Source organism: Onychostoma macrolepis, chromosome 12 (genome assembly GCF_012432095.1).
Source record: "Onychostoma macrolepis isolate SWU-2019 chromosome 12, ASM1243209v1, whole genome shotgun sequence".
NCBI classification, from domain to species: Eukaryota; Metazoa; Chordata; class Actinopteri; order Cypriniformes; family Cyprinidae; genus Onychostoma; species Onychostoma macrolepis.
Genome location: NC_081166.1, coordinates 1,355,001 through 1,374,189, shown reverse-complemented (window position 1 = coordinate 1,374,189; position 19,189 = coordinate 1,355,001). Strand labels below are relative to the sequence as shown.

General features: G+C 36.3%; 1 protein-coding gene across 1 annotated transcript; it reads left to right on the top strand.

Moving 5' to 3' along the window:
* Positions 1-345: 345 nt before the first annotated feature.
* Positions 346-14,676, top strand: LOC131551587 (neuropeptide FF receptor 1-like). The gene is made up of 4 exons (XM_058794623.1): positions 346-645; positions 5,085-5,417; positions 8,823-8,922; positions 13,935-14,676. Exons 1-4 carry the CDS (start codon positions 621-623, stop codon positions 14,674-14,676), a joined length of 1,200 nt encoding a protein of 399 aa, XP_058650606.1. The 5' UTR covers positions 346-620.
* The last annotated feature ends 4,513 nt before the right edge of the window (positions 14,677-19,189 follow it).

The following is a 19,189-nucleotide window of genomic DNA, read 5'->3' as shown; positions in this document are numbered from 1 at the left end:
GATTGACAGGCAGACAGCGTTCTATTATAGATCAGTGGTTCTTAAAAATAAAAAATAAAAAATTGAGACCGAGACAGAATTTCTATGAGCGCTATTCCAAAGTGTAATAGATAAATGTAAAAAAATATAGGCTATATATTACAGTATTTATCTTCTAGCTGTGGGTTAAATGTAAATTTTGCATGTGGTAGCCTACTACAGCACTTCAATACGTATTATATTATATTATATTAAAGTGCATTTTTATGCATTACGACAAATTTCGTCTCTGAGGCGCGTCGCCGTTGCGCGGACGAAGCGCGTTTGATTGATGCGCACAAATATTTATATAACGAAAAGCAAGAATATTTGAGAAGTTACAGAGTTACTGCGTCTCTCTCTCTCTCTCTCTCTCTCTCTCTCCTTCACACACACACCTAGACCACTCTGCTTCTCTCTCTCTCTGTCAGTGCGGTTCGAGCGTCTAAGCAGGAATGTGTCTGAATGTATTGACATTTGATGAGTGTTATTTCAGCACTTTGCATTTATCTGGGGAACTAATTAACATGTGATACAATTTATAAGCGCTGATGAGTCTGATATCAACAGTGTCTCTCGTTCACTGACATACAGCAGGACAGATGCAGGATCCGCACACTTTACCAGGTAACAACTTTTCATGTCTTCATATCCAACTTCCATAATAACATCTGTAGATTTAATTTTCATAATAATATCTGTATATGTAACTTTCATCATAACACTATCCGACAGCATGTACAAATCACACGTGAGATAAACCTGCAAACATTCTGGTGTTGCAAGGAGGAAAATTAAGTTGACCTCTAATATGAAATTAGTTATGAGTCAGACAAATCAATAATAATAATAATTATTATTATTATTAGGCTATAATTAAATTATTTTTAATGGCTTGATATTAATATTAAAATAATTTCATTTTTACTTTATTATTGCATATGTATGTATTGATGTAAAATCAGTGTTCAATATAAATGCATAAGGTATATTAAATTTATCTTTATCCAAACATACTAATATCCACCCTTGAGGGGTAAATAGAGTTCATTTTTGTACTGTATCTGCTCCTAAGCTCATATGACAGTGTATGAAAGGGAATTTGTATGAATTATTCCTGAGTACATTATATATGACAGCAGAGGAGGTTAACTGGCTCATATACCCTTTGATGCTCTCAGATTGATCAGAACCTGTTGTAATGTGTTTGGATTCTCTGCAATCAGCAGCGATGTTACAGATGTTGCTGGTGCCCTGCAGGATTCACAGGCTGACAAAGAATGTCCAGGAATTTTGCAATTCAGCATCAATATTTTAAGTTAAAAATGCATGCATAATGTATAATGGAAAGTGCATAATTTAGGTGGTTTTACCTTATTGCATATTTTGCAGGTTACTTATATAGTCTTGTAGTTTGCCAAATAAATTTATAAGTACAAATATTCAATAGATTTATGACTTACTTGCATCTCATATACTCTTGTCACAAATGTCTTGCAGTCTACTGGCTTCTTCAATTCCACTGAAGAAAAAAAATCAGTTTCCTTTAGACTATCAGAAAAGCTTAGTCTTGTAAGTGCAAAAACATGTTTTGCAACTTTTAAAAGTGATTTTCCTTTCTTATTCTTAAGTAGCTATCTATTGGAGAAAAAAATTCACATCAGTTATATGAATAATGGTGTATTTACACAACTTAGTTAAAGCTGCTGTGTGCCTGCTCAAAATTCAGTGTAAAAATGTAATGCAGAATAAAAGCCAGATTAAATTAAGCCTGCTCTGACACAGCTCAGCGCCTACTATCAAAGTAGTTGTTAATTGCTGTGGAAATGCATTTATGCCACCTCTGAGCAGCATTAAACAGTCAGACACCTTAATGCAGCTTCAGAAAGTGTTTCTGTGCCACCTTTGTAGTGTAAACTAAAGGCTTCTTTACACATCTCAGTTAAGGCTGCTTTGTGCCTGCTCAAATTCAGTGTAAAGAGGTAATGCACAATAAATGCCAGACTAAATTATGCGCTTTGTGCCACTTTGCAGTGATTTTACAGTGTGCACCTTTACTCAAATAAGGCTGCTTTGTGCATACTCAAAATTTTGTGTAAAGACGTAATGATGCATAAAAGCCAGACTAAATTATGCCAGCTCTGACCCAGCTCAGTCCCAGTAGTAAAGTATGCACTTTTGCAAACTTATGTATTTATGTGTAAATGCATTTATGCCGCCTCTGAGCAGCATTAAACAGTCCATGCAAAGACACCTAAATGCCACTTCAGAAGCGCTTCTGAACCACCTTTGGAGTGTAAACTAAAGGCCTCTTTACATGGCTGAATTAAGGCTGCTGTGTGCCTGCTCAAATTCAGTGTAAAGAAAGATGTAATGCTGCATAAAAGCCAGACTAAATTAAGTCTATATTAAAGTATAAATTTGTTAATTGCACCTCTGAGCAGCATTAAACAGTGCATGCACCTAAATATCACTTCAGAAGCCCTTCTGTTCCAACTTTGCAGTGTAAATTGTACCCTTTTAGTCGACTAAGACAGAAGCGCTTCTGAAGTGGCATATAGGTGTTGCATGTAAAGTTTCATTCTTTTTGTCACCTGCATCACTTTGATATCATCTGTGATGATCTGATGAACAGAGAATCACTACCATTCTGCAAATTTAACGAGCAGGATTAGCTGACAGATGCAGAGGAGAATCACGCTCAAGCAACTCAGCTTAACATGTTTCTGAGTGCCAGAAGCAATAGGTGAGACATTTCTCTGGTTCCCATGGCGATGAATAATTAAAAGAGAAGGAGAGTGCAATAACATTCATTAACACAGGTGCCAAATGAACCTGCCCAATGGGGCAGTATTTTCATGGCACTAATCTAATACTTCAAACCATCATCTGTCTCTGGCATCAGTTCCACGTCAAGAAAACACTCAGTCCACATATGCTGAGCATCCAGCTGCAGCTGTTTTAGTGCATGTGATGAATCTCTGCAGTCTCCTAAGCAGGTGAAGCTGAAATAACCGCTGCAGGGCCGAGACAGATCGCTCGCTGATGAACACTAAACGGACGGCACACAGAGCCCTCGCTGTCACTCAATTCCTGCCATTAAACTCATTTAGGGAGCATCGACGGCCATGTGCTCGCTGTGGGAAGTAGATTTCACTCACGCTGCAACTTAGAGATTTAAAGAACAGGAAAGGAAGCCCAGGAGACGGTTAAAGTGCAGAGCTGTTTATCTGAGCTCCAGCTACAAACCCTGGGAGAAAACGCTGAGGCTAAGCTCATCTCAAACACTTTTACACGCCAAAATAGGTTTAGCACAAAGGATCGGAGGACAAAAATATTTCGATTACATTGGATAGAGGCTTTTCATCCAAATTGACTAACATTGCACTGAAGCTTCACATTTATTTCAGGTAATGCATTCCCTGGAAATCGAAACTATGATCTTGGTGATGCAGTATGTATAAAATAAATAAATATAAATATATATATATATATACACACATATATATATATATATATATATATATATATATATATATATATATATATATATATATATATATATATATATATTTATTTTTATTTTTTATTTTTTTTAATAATCTGGCCAAATGTGATATTTCTTTATTTCGCTTGAGAAAAAATACAACTTGTTAAGTGTAACCTTAACAGATTCAGAACCGCACCATGTGTTTGGAAAAGCATGCAAATTTGCTTATAACTAAAAATCCTTGGCCTACAGCCTTGGCTCTGCTTTCTGTAGACTCCTTCTGTCATTAAGAATAGAATGCAATCCATCTTTTCAAGGTCAGCCATGCTGCCTGTCCATTATGTTGATGTATAGTTAATCTTCAGACTTTACCGGTCAACACAGAGGCTGGACCATGCTTATGCATCAGCATATTAAAATGAAGTGACGCTGGGATGACTGGCCTTGAGGCGCATCAGAGTTTGATAAGAGTTTAGTGATAGCAGCCAATGTTAGAAATTAAGGTCACATCTGCTCATAACCCTCGAAACAGTCGGTGTGAAATTAAACTACTGCTCTTTTAACTCTTTTAAATGATTTGCCTTCAGTTTCTGCTCGGAGCTACTTTTAGATATCACAGCTAATTTAAAGACTGATAAGAATAAAGGACCTTCACAGTTTAATTTAATGCATTTCACCATGTTTAAACTCCGCACAATCTTTGCCGCAATTACGACAGAAACATGACATAAAGTGGTGTTTGTTATTGAAAATTGTTTGAACACCGGAATACAAAAATTAAATAAAAAAAACTTGGTATTTTTGTCTTGTTTTCCTGATATAAAAAGGGATTTGCAAGCCTAGAATGAATGAATGAAGGTTTAAATTAAAATTACAATTTCTGAGAAAAATAATGACTATCATACATTTTTACCATGATTTACAGAAAACACCCACAAAAGTTTCAAATAATTAGTTTTTAATCATTTAAAATATCAAATTTAGTATGATCCCTTATTCTGTTATATACTTTAATAAGTTCAGGTCAGAATATGTATGTTTTTTCATTTTTACACAAATATATCTGTTACGCTGTATGACGATGGAACATTATTTCACTCATATTTTGACATTTTATTTTCAAAAAAGTTCTTTGAAACATTAAAGTAGACACTTTACTTGCTTTTAATAGGCTTTCTGTGTATATAAAATCACTTTTGTAAATTTAATGTGATGCCAAATTTTAAAGTTTAGTCTTTGACCCCTAAACACTCTTAAATTAACACACATTTACTTCAGATGCAAAATGACATCAGAAGTCGTTTTCTGAAAAATCAATCATAATGCATTGTGTTGATGCTTAAATTAAGAACAGATGTCTGCCGATGGAGTCCAAAAAAATCAATTTAATTCAATGAGAAAACAAGATTCTTTTTCTGACCCCACAGGCAGATATTTTGTCTCGTTTTCAGCAAAAACACAATTGATCCTGATGCATTTTTCAGAAAACAAGACTTTGGAGCTGAAAAACAAGACAAAAATGCATTCATTTTCTGCAAGAACTGTAATTTCTGAGCAAAGATTTCTCTGTTCTCAGTCTTAGATTCGAAAACTCTCTCAGCAATGGATCTGAACAACTTCTACAGCGAGAACATCAGTATTAACCACACCACGTTCTTCAACGACAGCGGAAACCTCATTTTCTTACCGTTCTACCAGCATTCCCTCACCGTGGCCTCCGTCATTATCCTGGCCTATGTGCTCATCTTCTCGCTGTGCATGCTGGGAAACATCCTGGTGTGCTTTATCGTGCTGAAAAACAGGCAGATGAGAACCGTCACCAACATCTTCATACTCAACCTGGCCATCAGCGACCTGCTAGTGGGCATCTTATGCCTTCCCATCACGCTGGTGGACAATCTAATCACAGGTAACGTGCTTCAGATGCATCAGGTTAATGTTCAATTTTTAATGCACCTGGAGAGAGTTTATCTGTTAGTATTTGCATGCATCTCCATGCTGCCATCTCATGAGGACTCACACAGCCAATCAGCTGAGCTGTGGATGTCATGTGACTCATCACTCTGTATTACATGAATCTGTTCATCTCACATCTTCTGAGGAGCGTTTATTTCTTCATCTCTCAATCAGCACTGGATTGCATTGCATTATATGTTTGGATCATTTCAATCTCATTTTACTAAGACAAATTATTGGAGATATAGAGAAATTGGAGAAATATTATTTAGTTTTTATGTCAGTATTTGCTGTACTGTTATAAAGATCTCATTGATTTACATTACAAGCATCAGAATTACATCATGTAAATATCAGCATCTGCAGCAAATTGCATATTTTTACTCAGTTTGAGTCGCTAAATAAAACTGAGTTGTGTTTTCCTCATATTGTCACTATATATCAGACTACATGTGCTATAAAAGCCTGATGCACCAAATATGATATTTAACAAAAACAATATTTATATATATAATTTTTTTGACATTATTTCATAAGTCAAAAAAATATATATATTTATTTTAATGCATCTGTGTTTTGCAGTGGAAATGCATTTCAGGATGAACTAGTTTTTTCTTCTCAGACTCAGCTGGTTATTGGGGCTTTGTTGTGGTTCTCAGCACATTTTGGTCATTTATCGGCAAATGCGAGCACTGAAGAAAAGCCTAGCATTAGAGGCGAACACACTACCTTTGTGTTTCCGTGCATTCATGCTGCCAAAGTGAAGTAGAAACAGGAGAAAAACACCAGAAGAAACGTGATGTAGGGCTTTTAAAGCGGACTGCAGGAGTCAACAGATTCTCAGTAAATGTAAACATGATTTGCATCGTCGAGTGTTTGTTTGCGTGATGTCAGCATTACACACTGTTGATTCAGATTCATTGTTTGCATACAGACCATGTGATGCCAGCTGATTTATCGACTTGTTGTATGTTAAATCCAGCTGTAAGTAAACACCCAATGAGCCATAGATCATTAAAACCTAATTAATTTACATCAATGTTGAACATGTAAAGATATTTTTAATTGTTTTGACACAGCGTCCTGCTTCTTCAAGTGTAGGAACAGTTGCCTCACAGGTCTTTCTAAGTGATCAGCTGTGTCCTGTTGCATTAATTCTTCAGATATTAAAAGCAGGGAATGTGTCGTATCAGTTATATCCATTACTTCTGCATTCTGAATCTTGCATTCGATGATGACACACACAAACCAGGATGAAGACGTGGGAGCTGACTTTGAGAGAAAAGCAAGCAATTTGGATGCTAAAAGAAAAGAGGAAGTCAATTAGAGCTCTAGCAAAAACAAAGGGCTTGGAGAAATCAAGAGTTTGGAAACCACCAGCAACCAACAACTACCTGATCGGCTGAGAAAACAACAGTAGTTGATGACAGACAAATCATAAAAGCTGTGAAAATGAACCTAAAAGACCTGTCAGTAAAATCACCAACAACTTCCAGAAAGCTGGGGTGATGCTCTGACAATCTACTGTCCTCAGGAGACTTTGACACAGAATTACAGATACAAACCTCTGACCAGCTCCAAAAATAGAAAGGCAAGATTAGAGTTTGCAAAAAAGCACAAAGGTGAGCCAGAAGAGTTTTGGAGCTGTGTTTATGGACCGATGAGACAAAGATGAACCTTTATCGAAGTAATGGGAAAACAGAAATGTGGAGAAAAAAACAGAACTGCAATGATCCCAAGCACACAGCCTCATCTGTAAAGCGTGGTGGAGGTGGTGTCATGGCTGCCTCTGGAACAGGCCTCTCAACTTTACTGATGACTTAATATTTGATGACAGTAGCAGAATGAATTTGGAAGAGTACGAAACCATCTTGCCTACCAATATTCAAGAAAATGCCACCAGATTCATTGGGAAGTGCTTCATATTGCATCAGGACAATGACCCAAAACACCTGCCAGTTCAGTCAAGGAGTTTATCAGGGCAAAGAAAGGGAAAGTCTTAGATTGCCCGAGTCGATCTCCAGATTTAAATCCGATTGAACATGAATTTCTCCAGCTGAAGAGCAGAGTAAAGGCAGAAACTCCCCAAAACAAGCAACAACTGGAATTGGCTGCATTAAAGGCTGGGAAAAGCATTTGAAAGCATGAGAGCAAGAGTCTGGTGATGTCTATGGGTCACAGACTCACTGCTGTGATTGTGCACAAGAGATCTGCAACTAAATAACAGCTTTTAATCTTTTATATCTGCCTTATGTTCAACTGTCCCAATACTTAAGCTCACATCAATGAGTGGGATGAACTCTAAAAGTGCTGTTCTTCTTATTTGGTAAGACATGTATGTGTTGAAACGGCTAATAATAAAATGTGACATTCTGTAGTTTTGTCTCATATTCATCTTTTCATCATATTTGCAAATGTCTTGACTCCACAGCCAACAGAACAATGTTGTCTTCACTGTTCCAATACTTTTGGAGGACACTGTATATGTCAACATTGTTGGGCACTAAAGAAAACAAACATTCAACAAATAGAAATTCATGTCAAATATTTAATATAAAATTTTTAAAAATGCATTCAAAGAGCGTAATCAGGATGTTTTTTTGTTTGTTTTTTTGCAAATGTTGTTTTAAAAACAGTCAATAATGTTGGATAAAAATGTCCATCAGTTCTGTATTAGATATTTTAAATGTATTTTTAATAATTTTATTATTTAGCAGCAACATATAAAGTACTTATATTTAGAATAACATAAATTCAAGACTTACCATTAACTCCGGGGTTATTGAGCAATCAACCAATAATTTTGATTTAGTATATAATCATTTTGACATAATTTAACATTTTTACACATAATTTATTTAATTATTGTGGTATGTCCTAATTTCTAATTTTCTCATTTTTAATGTCATAATTTCAAACTTTTTAAACATATTATTTTTAATTATTTTTATTAACAAATATATTTTATGTTGATTGTCTTGATCATTTAAACTTTTTATGTCATCTTTTCATTTTTTGTCACATTTTGACTTTTTAAACATACTTCTTTTGGCTTTTTATTTAAGAAATACAATATTTTGTGCTGATATTCTTGATCATTTCGACTTATGTCATAAGTTCTACTTTTTATTATGTCTTTCTATGCCATTATTATGACCTATATGTCATCATTTAGACTTAGGGAAGCTGCTGTTGAAACAGAAATCCCAAATGAAGTGAATATTCTGCCACTTTCACGAGAAGAGTTGTTTCTTCACTCATAAACAAATATATCCAGTGCATTTGTTTGTTTTCCCCTTTGAAATCCCAGCGCTGTGTTTCTGTGAGCTGTATGTAAGCGCTCTTCTCTCTCTCTCAGGCTGGCCTTTTGATGTGGTCATCTGTAAAATGAGTGGACTCGTCCAGGGAGCTTCAGTCTCGGCATCTGTCTTCACGCTGGTGGCCATCGCAGTGGAAAGGTTAATAGCTCTCACCCTCCTGCACTTCACATGAATACAAACACCAGACATCATTCACACGGCTGTCTGTGAATGACGTGCTTTACCAAGCTCATCTGTGCTACTATACACGCAAAACCAGCTCTGCTCAATCGCTCTGTGACTTCAGTGAGCCAAAAAAAAGATCATTCTGTCAACATTTACTCACCCTCATGTCCTTCCAAACCTGCATGACGCGCTCAAAAAAACACTCAGCTACCATACGAACTAATTAAGCTTCTGGTTGTTGACAGACGTGTTCACAATGTGCTGGTTTTGTTAGGAAAAGAACAGCAGATGAACATTTTCCACCCAAAATAAACACACAAATAAAGAAATGTTTGACTTCTAATGACTTAATTTTGACTTTTTATCTTAAAATTAATAATTATTAATATGTCATAATTTAGACTTTTTTGTCATAATACTGACTTTTCAGTTTCAGTTTTTAAACTTACCATTTTGACTTTAATAATTGTGATATTTTATGTTGATTGCTTTTTGAGAATTTCAACTTTGTCATAAATTTCACTTTTTTCGTCAAAATTATAACTCGTTGTCATTTGACTTTTTAGTCCCGTAATTAAACATTTTTGGCATCATTTTGATTTTTCAATACCATAACTTTGCCTTTATAAACTTTTTAAGAATTTTCACTTTTTATTAATAATTGTGGCATTTCTACAGTTTTTTTTTTTTTTTAAATCATAGTAGGTCATAATTTTCATTTTCATTATGAATTTTAGTCATATTTTTGACTCATAATTTCCTTCTTTTTTTTTGACTATTCAAATATCTAACTTTGACTTTTTATTTAAAGATTGTGATATGTTATGTTGACTTTTAAAGCTTTTTAAAAACTTTTCAGCCTGATTTATATGCCATAATTTCCACATTTATCTCATAATAATTGCATCTTTTTGTCATAATTCTAACATTTTAACCTGACTTTTAAATCTGACATTTTAAACATAATTTTTACTTTTTATTTAATAATAAAACATTAACATTTTCAAAATGTTCAATTTTTAATGTCATCATTTAGATTTTTTAATTTCAATTATAGTTTACCAATGCATGAGTTTTTTGTTTTTTTGAACATTCAGTTCTGACTGACTTCAGAAGAAAATGGACAACTGCTATAAAGCTTCTGTCTGGTCGCAGACAGATGTGGTTACAATATGCTTTTATTGTTTGGAAAAAAACAACAGATGAACTTGAAAAATCCCTTTGTGTTCCACAAAAGAAAGTAAGTCAAAACAGATCTTAAAAGCACCATTAAGTAGAAAATGACAGCGGGTGTCAATGATAGCGCTGTTCTTCCTTCTGAGAAACTGTCATGACACACACCCACAGAAAGCATTTGACAGTCACTTCACACGTTATGTCACATTGGTTTGTATTTAACTAAGCAGTAATTTATAGGGGCTGGAGCTGCGTCTCGTCCTCAGACGGCACACGTCGCCCACAGTCTGTACATGTAGCACACAGAAGCAGAAATTACCAGGTTGAAACGGACCTCTGGCTCTCCTCGACCCGCATGAGTCAGTGCGCTCTCAGCTTTTGTAATCAATCTATCAGCTTGATTCTCAGGTGCTACAGTAGGTTGCAATAATTCAACGCTTTTGAGGAAAAAGTCAAATCTCTGAGGTGCTTTAAAGGGGTGCTATTATGCTTTTTCACTTTTTCGACTTTAGTTAGTGTGCAATGTTGCCGTTTGAGCATAAAAAAAGATCTGCAAGGTTACAAGTCCGCTCCAAAGGGAGATATTCTCTTTAACAGAAAACACTTTTCAAGAACTACAACAAACGGATCATTCGGACTGCAGCGCGCTTCTTCCAGATATTGTGAAGTCACAGAGTCACTCGTTTGATTAATTTGCAGTATTGCCAACAAATTTTCAGGAGAAGTTGCTAAAGAAGGGTTGATTTGTTGCTAAATGACGTTGTGATGTCATTGCGCAATGACGTCATTACATAATCACAACGCAAAATTGTCACTACATCAGATCACATCAAAAATATATTTTATATATGTTAATTTACACTGTAAAAAAAAAAAAAAAAGTTGAGCGAACTTAAAAAATCTTTTACCAGCTTCGGCTGATTTTTAAGTTTGCTCAACTTATTTTTGTGGGAGATTCTCAAATTTTCGTTGTATAAAGTTTTACTCACAGCTGGTTGCCTTAAAATTTTAAGTTGGCTCAACTTTTTTTTTTTTACAGTGTAATTTGTTCATAAAATAATATTAATGCATACTATAAAATTAAAATATAAAGAACTATTTTTAAATATATTGAATTAGTGAAAACGTTCATTTTTTGAACGATTACAATTTAAGTTTTTTTTTTAATTACCCAGTAAACGTAAAACTACACATTCTGAACTTTTAAGCAGTGTATTAATCTGAAATCTGTAAAAATAGGACACAATCTAATATGAAGGAATTTTCTGTATTGATTTTTCCACAAGTTTTTTATCTGCATTTTTAATTACGCATTGTATTTTTTGTTTTCGGGTTACAGGGTTACAACAGATAATGTCCTGGAAAATTAGTACCTTTTCCATTTTTAGATACAGGTTTCTTGCAGTGATCAACAATCGCAAGTACAAGCTACTAACAAGGTGTATCATAATGAACAATTATTCAATGATTCAATATTATTATTATAATTAAATTAAATTAAACAACTGCAAATAGCTAACTTAATTCATGTTATATGTGGACTGGCATTTTTGGTTTTTAACAACATTGTAAAGTTAACAACAAATTAACAACAAAATTGCTTAGCTGGCAACACTGTTTGATTAATTCCTACCCATGGAATTCACAAAAAATGGGGCGAGGTCTGGTTGAGCTGTGCTATAGAGAAGGCCGACGGAGTCAGACGTGTTTAACTCTTTCCCCGCCATTGACGGAATTTTCCGGCTTTCCGCGTTTCACTCCGGTTCAAGGCCGTAACCATGTCTTGAACATTGGGGGGGACCAACTTTATATATTAGACTATATATATATATTTATATGCAGGTGTGCATTTAAGCCGTTTAGTTCCAGGTCAGTTTAATCACCACTCTATATTAATGCGCTGCTTTCATTGACGAACTGAGTTCGGAGATCGCACACAGAAACATTCAGAAACTTGCTGTCAACGCTGACTTTTATTAATAAAATAGCAATACTGAATCGCTACACTATTTCTCAGCAACGAGGGGGTAAAATCACTGATTTTGAAGTAAAACTCACAGCTTCATTGTTTGTTTAGAGCACAGAAGCAAAGCGCGAATTCCAGCACGAATCATCAGTTTAATGTTGAAAGAGAGGTAAGATGGAAGTTGCAAAGCATTTAATGTCAACTGTTTTATGATAGAAATGCTAAATGGCTGACAGCTATTTCCAGTGATGCAAACTACTCCACTTTTTTCCTCAAATATGGCAATTATGAGAACGAGAGAGAGAGATTAAAGTTGCATGTATGGGTTAAGTACCTTACCTGCGTATGTGCATATAGCCCGCCTACTTTGATCTGATTGGCCAGCTCGACATTGACGTTGAATTAGCAAGTTTCACTATGAATGCGGCTAAAGTAAACAGTCCCTCAGAGAGAGGCTAGGAAGAGAGGGGCGGAGTCAGCAGAGCTCATTTGCATTTAAAGGAAAATGCTACAAAACGGCTTGCTCTGAAAAGAGCTGTTTTTGACAGGGTAAAAAAGGTGCTTTTTACACTACCATTGAGAAATTTTAAATACCTTTTGAATTTTAGTCAGTGTGTAGTGTGTATGTTTGGCATAAAAAGATCTACAAAGTTACAAATCTCAAAGTCCACTCCAAAGGGAGATATTTCGTTTTTTTAAAAATCCCTTTTCAAGAACTACAACGAATGGCTCGTTTGGACTACAAAGTTGTTTTCCTGTATTTGTGATATCACAAAGTGGTCCATTAGAATATCATTAAAATAAATCCCGCCTACGGAAATTCGAATGGTTGGGGAGGTGGGGAGAACCCTTGGTTGAGCACTGCACGTTTCAAAATTGAATTTGCATATATATGCCGCCACAAATAGTGCAAGTCTGGGACTATGGTATAAATAAATTCAACTTTATAACAGTTTCACTGCAATTCATGTTATAATGTTAGAATTAAAGAACAATAAACATAATACATATTACCGTTGCACTTATCTGTAAATAGTAAATGCAGTTATTTTTAAGCTGTTGTTGCCTTCCTATCTAAAACGTGATTTAGCCCCCCCAAAAAAACAACAATAATAACGTTACCACTTTAATATGTCTTGCAATATCCATGCGTGTAAAGGTTCTGTTCAGTAGGTTCAAAAGGTTCCTCTTGTTCAATATTCTCGGGTCTGAATCCGGCTCAAACTGATATGGCAATATTGACAAACTTGCTGTTTTGGCAAGGGGCGGGGCAGTACTGAAATACCGTCTAAGCTGTTCGCCAATCACAGCTAACCAATCACAACACATTTCTTTTTTCGGAAGGCGGGCCTTCATCAAACCCGGAACTAATCGAGCTGTTTGTGCCAGGCTGGGGAGAAAGGTAACGTAAATTATGTGAAAAATAATGCCATTTTCAAACCACCAAGCATGAGAGAATATTCTAGTACACCCACAAAACAAAATCAAAACTTTGTAAAAGAGCATAATAGGACCCCTTTAACCAAACTATATTACAGACTTTTCATTAAGACCCTAAAGAATCATATCAACTTGTGGAAAATGGGCATCCGATGACCCCATTAAAGTTTTTTATCATCCTAAAAAACAGAGAGCTGCGTAGTGGAGTGCAGCAGATCAGTGCAAGAAGTTCAAATATTGGGGGGGACAGATTACTCATTTCTAATTATTGGGGGGGGCTTGTCCCCCTCAATGTCTATGGTGGTTACGGCCCTGCTCCGGTTTACCAAAGCATGATTTAGTTTCTCAGTTTCTCCAGTGCAGTCTGGTCCAGATGGCTCAGATCTGATCTCCTGCGTTCCAGGTTTCGCTGCATCGTCTATCCGTTCCAGCGGAAGCTGACGCGGAATCAGGCCATCATCACCATTGCCTTCATCTGGGCGCTGGCCGTGGGCATCATGTGTCCGTCTGCCGTCACGCTGACCGTCTCGCAGGACACCCTGCACTTCACAGTGGACGGAAACAATGAAACACACCCGCTCTACACCTGCTGGGAGGCCTGGCCTGACCAGAGCATGAGGAAGATCTACACCACCGTGCTCTTCTCGCACATCTACCTGGCTCCGGTCACGCTCATCGTCATCATGTACTCGCGCATCGCGGTCAGGCTGGTCAAGCCGCCCGTCTTCCGCCGGAAGCTGCGTGTGGTCAACATGCTCCTGATGGTGGCGCTGCTCTTCGCTGTCTCCTGGCTTCCGCTCTGGATCCTCATGATGCTGACGGATTACGGAAATCTTTCGGCCACTCAGCTGGATCTTGTGGCCGTCTATGTTTTCCCCTTCGCTCACTGGCTGGCCTTCTTCAACAGCAGCGTCAACCCTATCGTGTACGGCTACTTCAATGAGAACTTCCGGCGCGGATTCCAGGCGGCGTTTAAGCTGGGTTTGTGTTTGGTGGAGGAGCCGCCGCAGCCCAGACGCAGTGCAGCGTGGAAACACAACCGCGTGTTTGCGGACCAAGATGGACCGAACGCTCAGAGCGACGGCAGGAGAGAGTACTGCAGCGGAGAGCAGAGAGACGAGCTGGTGCTGGAGGATCTGGACTGAAGAAGCAAACTAAAACACACACATGCACAGATACAGATGCCTACACACACACACACACACACATACATGCACACAAACGCACACACACACACAAGCACAGACGCACTCACACACACAGACAAACACAGTTACCAGCACACACACATGTTTATTTTTGTGAACTGTGGGGACTCTCCATAGGCGTAATGGTTTTTATACTGTACAAACTGTATGTGCTATTGTCCTACACCAAACCTACACCTAAACCTACCCCTTACAGGAGACTTTCTGCTATTTCAGATTTTCAATACGCTCCATTCTGTGTGATTTATAAGTGTTTTGAAAAGTGGGGACATGGAGTAATGTCCTGAAAAGTCACCTTCTCCTTGTAATACCTGTCATTATACAAATCTATGTCCTCACACACACACATGCACGAACACACACACTGACAGTAGGGCTGCACGGTTTAGGAAAAACATACAAAAAAATTGTTTGTATTATTAGAATATGAAAACAGCATATTAAAAACTATAAAATAGCATAAAAATATCTAGTATTTAAAAATTTAAGAAGAAGATAAAAATATTACTATTGTAATATTTTAACTACTATTATTATAGTTGTTAACAATAAGTTAAAAATATTAGCATTGTGATTTGTTATATTTTAATATTACCATTGCAACATTTTACTGTATTATAAAAAGATTTAGTATTTTAGAAAAATATACTACTACTACAACTAATATTTAGTTATTATTATTAATAGGATAAAAAATATTACTATTGTAATATTTCATTATTATTGTTATATTTTACTTTCATGAAATACTACAATACTATTATTTCACTGTATTTCACTGTAAAATAAAAATATAATAATAATAATAATAATAATACAAATTTTATTTTACAGTGCTAGTATTTCTGGCTGTCTTAAGATCTTCATTTTCAAACATTAAATATTAAATTACAACCTTGATAATCACTCTAAGCCATACTGTGATTTATTCGTAATTAATCGTGCAGCCCTAACTGAGACTAACATTCACACGAGGGTTAAAAAAAGAATAATTCTTCATTTTTGAGGTACTGTTCCTTTAATAGAATGATGCATGCAAGCATGCTGCAGAAATGTACAGCACACACACATTAAACATACTCATCAAGTACAAGAAAAACAGTCAATGTATTAAGTGATTCATGGACTGATATTTGGAAGTAAGTGTTTGCAGTGTTCTTCAGCTGATGTGTTGTTGTTTGATGTGCAGATGTATGTAAAATTATTTGCTCTGTAAAACAAACAGCAATTACCGTTCATGCTGTGATGTGTCCGTTTGCCTTTAGAAAAACACTGACAGCTAATTAGAGAAATTCACATGCCTGTGAAAATGTCTTTTTATAAGCAATGTTTCTTGAAAAAGCTGATATTTAATATTTAAAGCAAAGCTCTGGACTAATCAAAACAAAGTTAGAGTTATATAATTGGGAGACCAATGCTAGTTGTCACTATTTTTTTGCTTGAATAAAGCCAGTTCTGTATTGACCAAAACAAAAACTTTAAAATTTTAACATCACTGCCTGCAAAAAATATACAGACAGTAATGGGGCATGTTGTCACACTATATGGGGTAAGTTGTCACAATGCAAACCTGCCATTAAATAGCCTATTAAAGGTTTTTCAGTAGAATTTAGACAGTAAAACAATGATGAGAAATGGAAAACGCAACTATACAAAAAAAGTACAGACAGCCACTTACTAAAATTACAGCAGTTAAAATGCATGTGAAAACTTGCCCCAGTCTGAAACTAAAGTTGTGAGAATTCCCAAATATTATTCTAGATGTTTGAAACGAACACATAAAACCACTGATGGAGAAAACAAGCATCGTGCAATTCAGTATTCACGTTGTGACAAATAGCCCCATTCTGTTTTATAAGTGACTCTCAGCTGAATCTGCTGCAGTGGTTTTGTGTAACTGCGATAGTGTCCACAGTCACTTTTGTTCTTTAAGTTGGTACCTCTGGTATCTCTTTAGTGAACTGAAGCATGAAATAACATCTCTAACCTCGATGAACAGCAGCATCCATCCGTTTGATTGACAGCAGGAGATCTGCAGAAGCTCCTCCCACTGGAGAACGGTGGCACTGCAGGAGACAGCCATCCAATCACAGATGCTCTATATGTCTGCCAAAATACACGACACCTGAATGTTTCTCAATGGATAAAGAAGCTTTTAGCAGCCAAATGGTGTAGTAACCAATACTAACCAGCTAAACCTTGACCTGCAACAGGGCTTGTTATAACTCTAAACCATTAAAAACAACTGAACTAATACACAATCCAACTGTTGAAGTCAACAAGACATCCAAAGTGACCCGAGACATTTCTGGTCTTATACTGTGAATGTAATTGTACTGGTGCTTGTTTTTATTTTATAATCTTTGCATCTGCGATGAATTTTTGTCTTGACTATTGGTTAATGTTAACTAGTAGTCAAATCTAGTTGTTGTTCCTGACTGCTGTTGTAGGTTATGCAGTCTTTCTAAAATCTATTATCAGTACTTTAATGCTGGTTAACATTAATATAATAAAAAGTAAATAAAGTACTGCTAGAACTGAAGAAGCAGCAGCACCTTTGGAATTAATGTGAATTCACTGGAGGGTGAATTTGACCTCCACATGCTGGTCAAAAAACCTCTAAGCAATCCACTGCAAACTCACATTCTGATCTGAAAGGAAACACATACTTTGCACGTCCATATTAATTTGCCAGGAGAAAATCAAGTCTATTCAGAGATCTGTTTCCAGATACCAAACCCTGTACGAGCAGCAGATGACTGAAAATTACTGTGATGCTGTGAGAGCCACGTAATCCTGACCAGTACATATAAATAAATACAATATGCACCTTTTCAAATTAAAATAGGGGGGAAACATGCACATGTGAAGAGATAAAGTGGCTCTTGTTTTTAATATATTCAGTTAGATTTTGATTATTTAAACAATGATAAACTTACATGCACTTGAAGTTCATTTCCATAGTTTTAACCATCTTTAAATGTTTATATTTTTGATAACATCTTTTTGGGGTGTTTTATAGAGACATAAACCAACTATCACCGCAAAACATCACAGCATCCATCAAACACTGATAATCCTTGCTGATGTTTGTGCAGCTGATTTCCCTCCAAAATGACATCACTTCCTGTCAGATATGATGTCATCGAGAAACTGGCTTTAGTTAGTTAAAGGGACTTTACAGAACTCAATTTGTAACTCTTGTGTTGTCCTCTTTCTATAGATGCTTTCCAATTGAAAATTCACGAGATGCACCTTTGAGCTATTTCAGAGAATTTATCATTGGTTGATCTACATTCTCTTCATTAGTGAAAGTCAGGATTCACCTGCACAATTCATGGCAAATTTACAAGAAAAAGACTAATAGAAATGTGTAGAAAATAGGCTTGACAGTTTGACAACTAGGTCAACCATTTTGCATTTAATGACTTATATGATGAACTAATGACTAGATGTTTTGAGGGGTAAGACTATTGCACAGAGAACTATATAATGCATTTTGAGCAACATGATATTTGCAACTGATAATGTAGGAAACCACAGACAAATGTACATAATCAGTTGCATGAATGTACCAAAGCAATCGCAACTTGTTCAAAAGAATGAGAAACTGCTTTTATGATGTGCACAAGTGACAAGATGATGTGGAGGTTGAACGAGTAGTTTTAAAAATTTCATTTCTGATCTGAGAAATGCACCAAAGCGACTGAGAAAAACTGTAATCATTTTGCAAACATTATGGAAATGTTACTTTTGAATGTTCTCTCAATGTTACTGAGATTTCAAATGTAGCATTCCCATAATGTTAAATTATAAAATGTAATTTCAGAGAACAATCCAAAATGAAGTTAAAACTAAGCTTGTATCATGGGCTTACATGTAACAGAAATAGCTCTTTAGCTAAAACTAGACTTTGGTACCAAAGAGTTCTGATTGTCCCGTCACAGCAGAATCTGGCAGATATATTCAATTCAGTTCTACTGTTTTTAATTGCACTCAGTGGGACTTCATTAAATCCTGCAGATGCCACTGTGCGTTCTAGAAGACTTCAGTGTAAACTAAGACTGTAAATATACAGCACTGAACTGTTGACACCTCTTTTCTTGCTTCTTGTTGTTCTTCTTTCAAAAACCGTGATACTTCATTCAGACACAGATTTGAGTCTGTTCCGCTGCACACTAATGAGGAGGAACCAGCCTTATTTATAGTCTGTGTTACTATCTATAATGTGACCAGGTTAAAAATCAGCTTCCATAAGCATCTTATGAGACAGTGCTGGTGAAGTCATCGCAGCAGGAGATAATCTGGCCTGTAATTGGCTTTGCACTAAACCCCGTCTCTCCCACCTGCTGCTGTGGGTGAGTGTGTGTTTGGATCACACACTGATGTGCTATCCACGCGTCCACCTGCCCTCAGGATACAGCACTGCGGCAGACACACTGAAAACAAG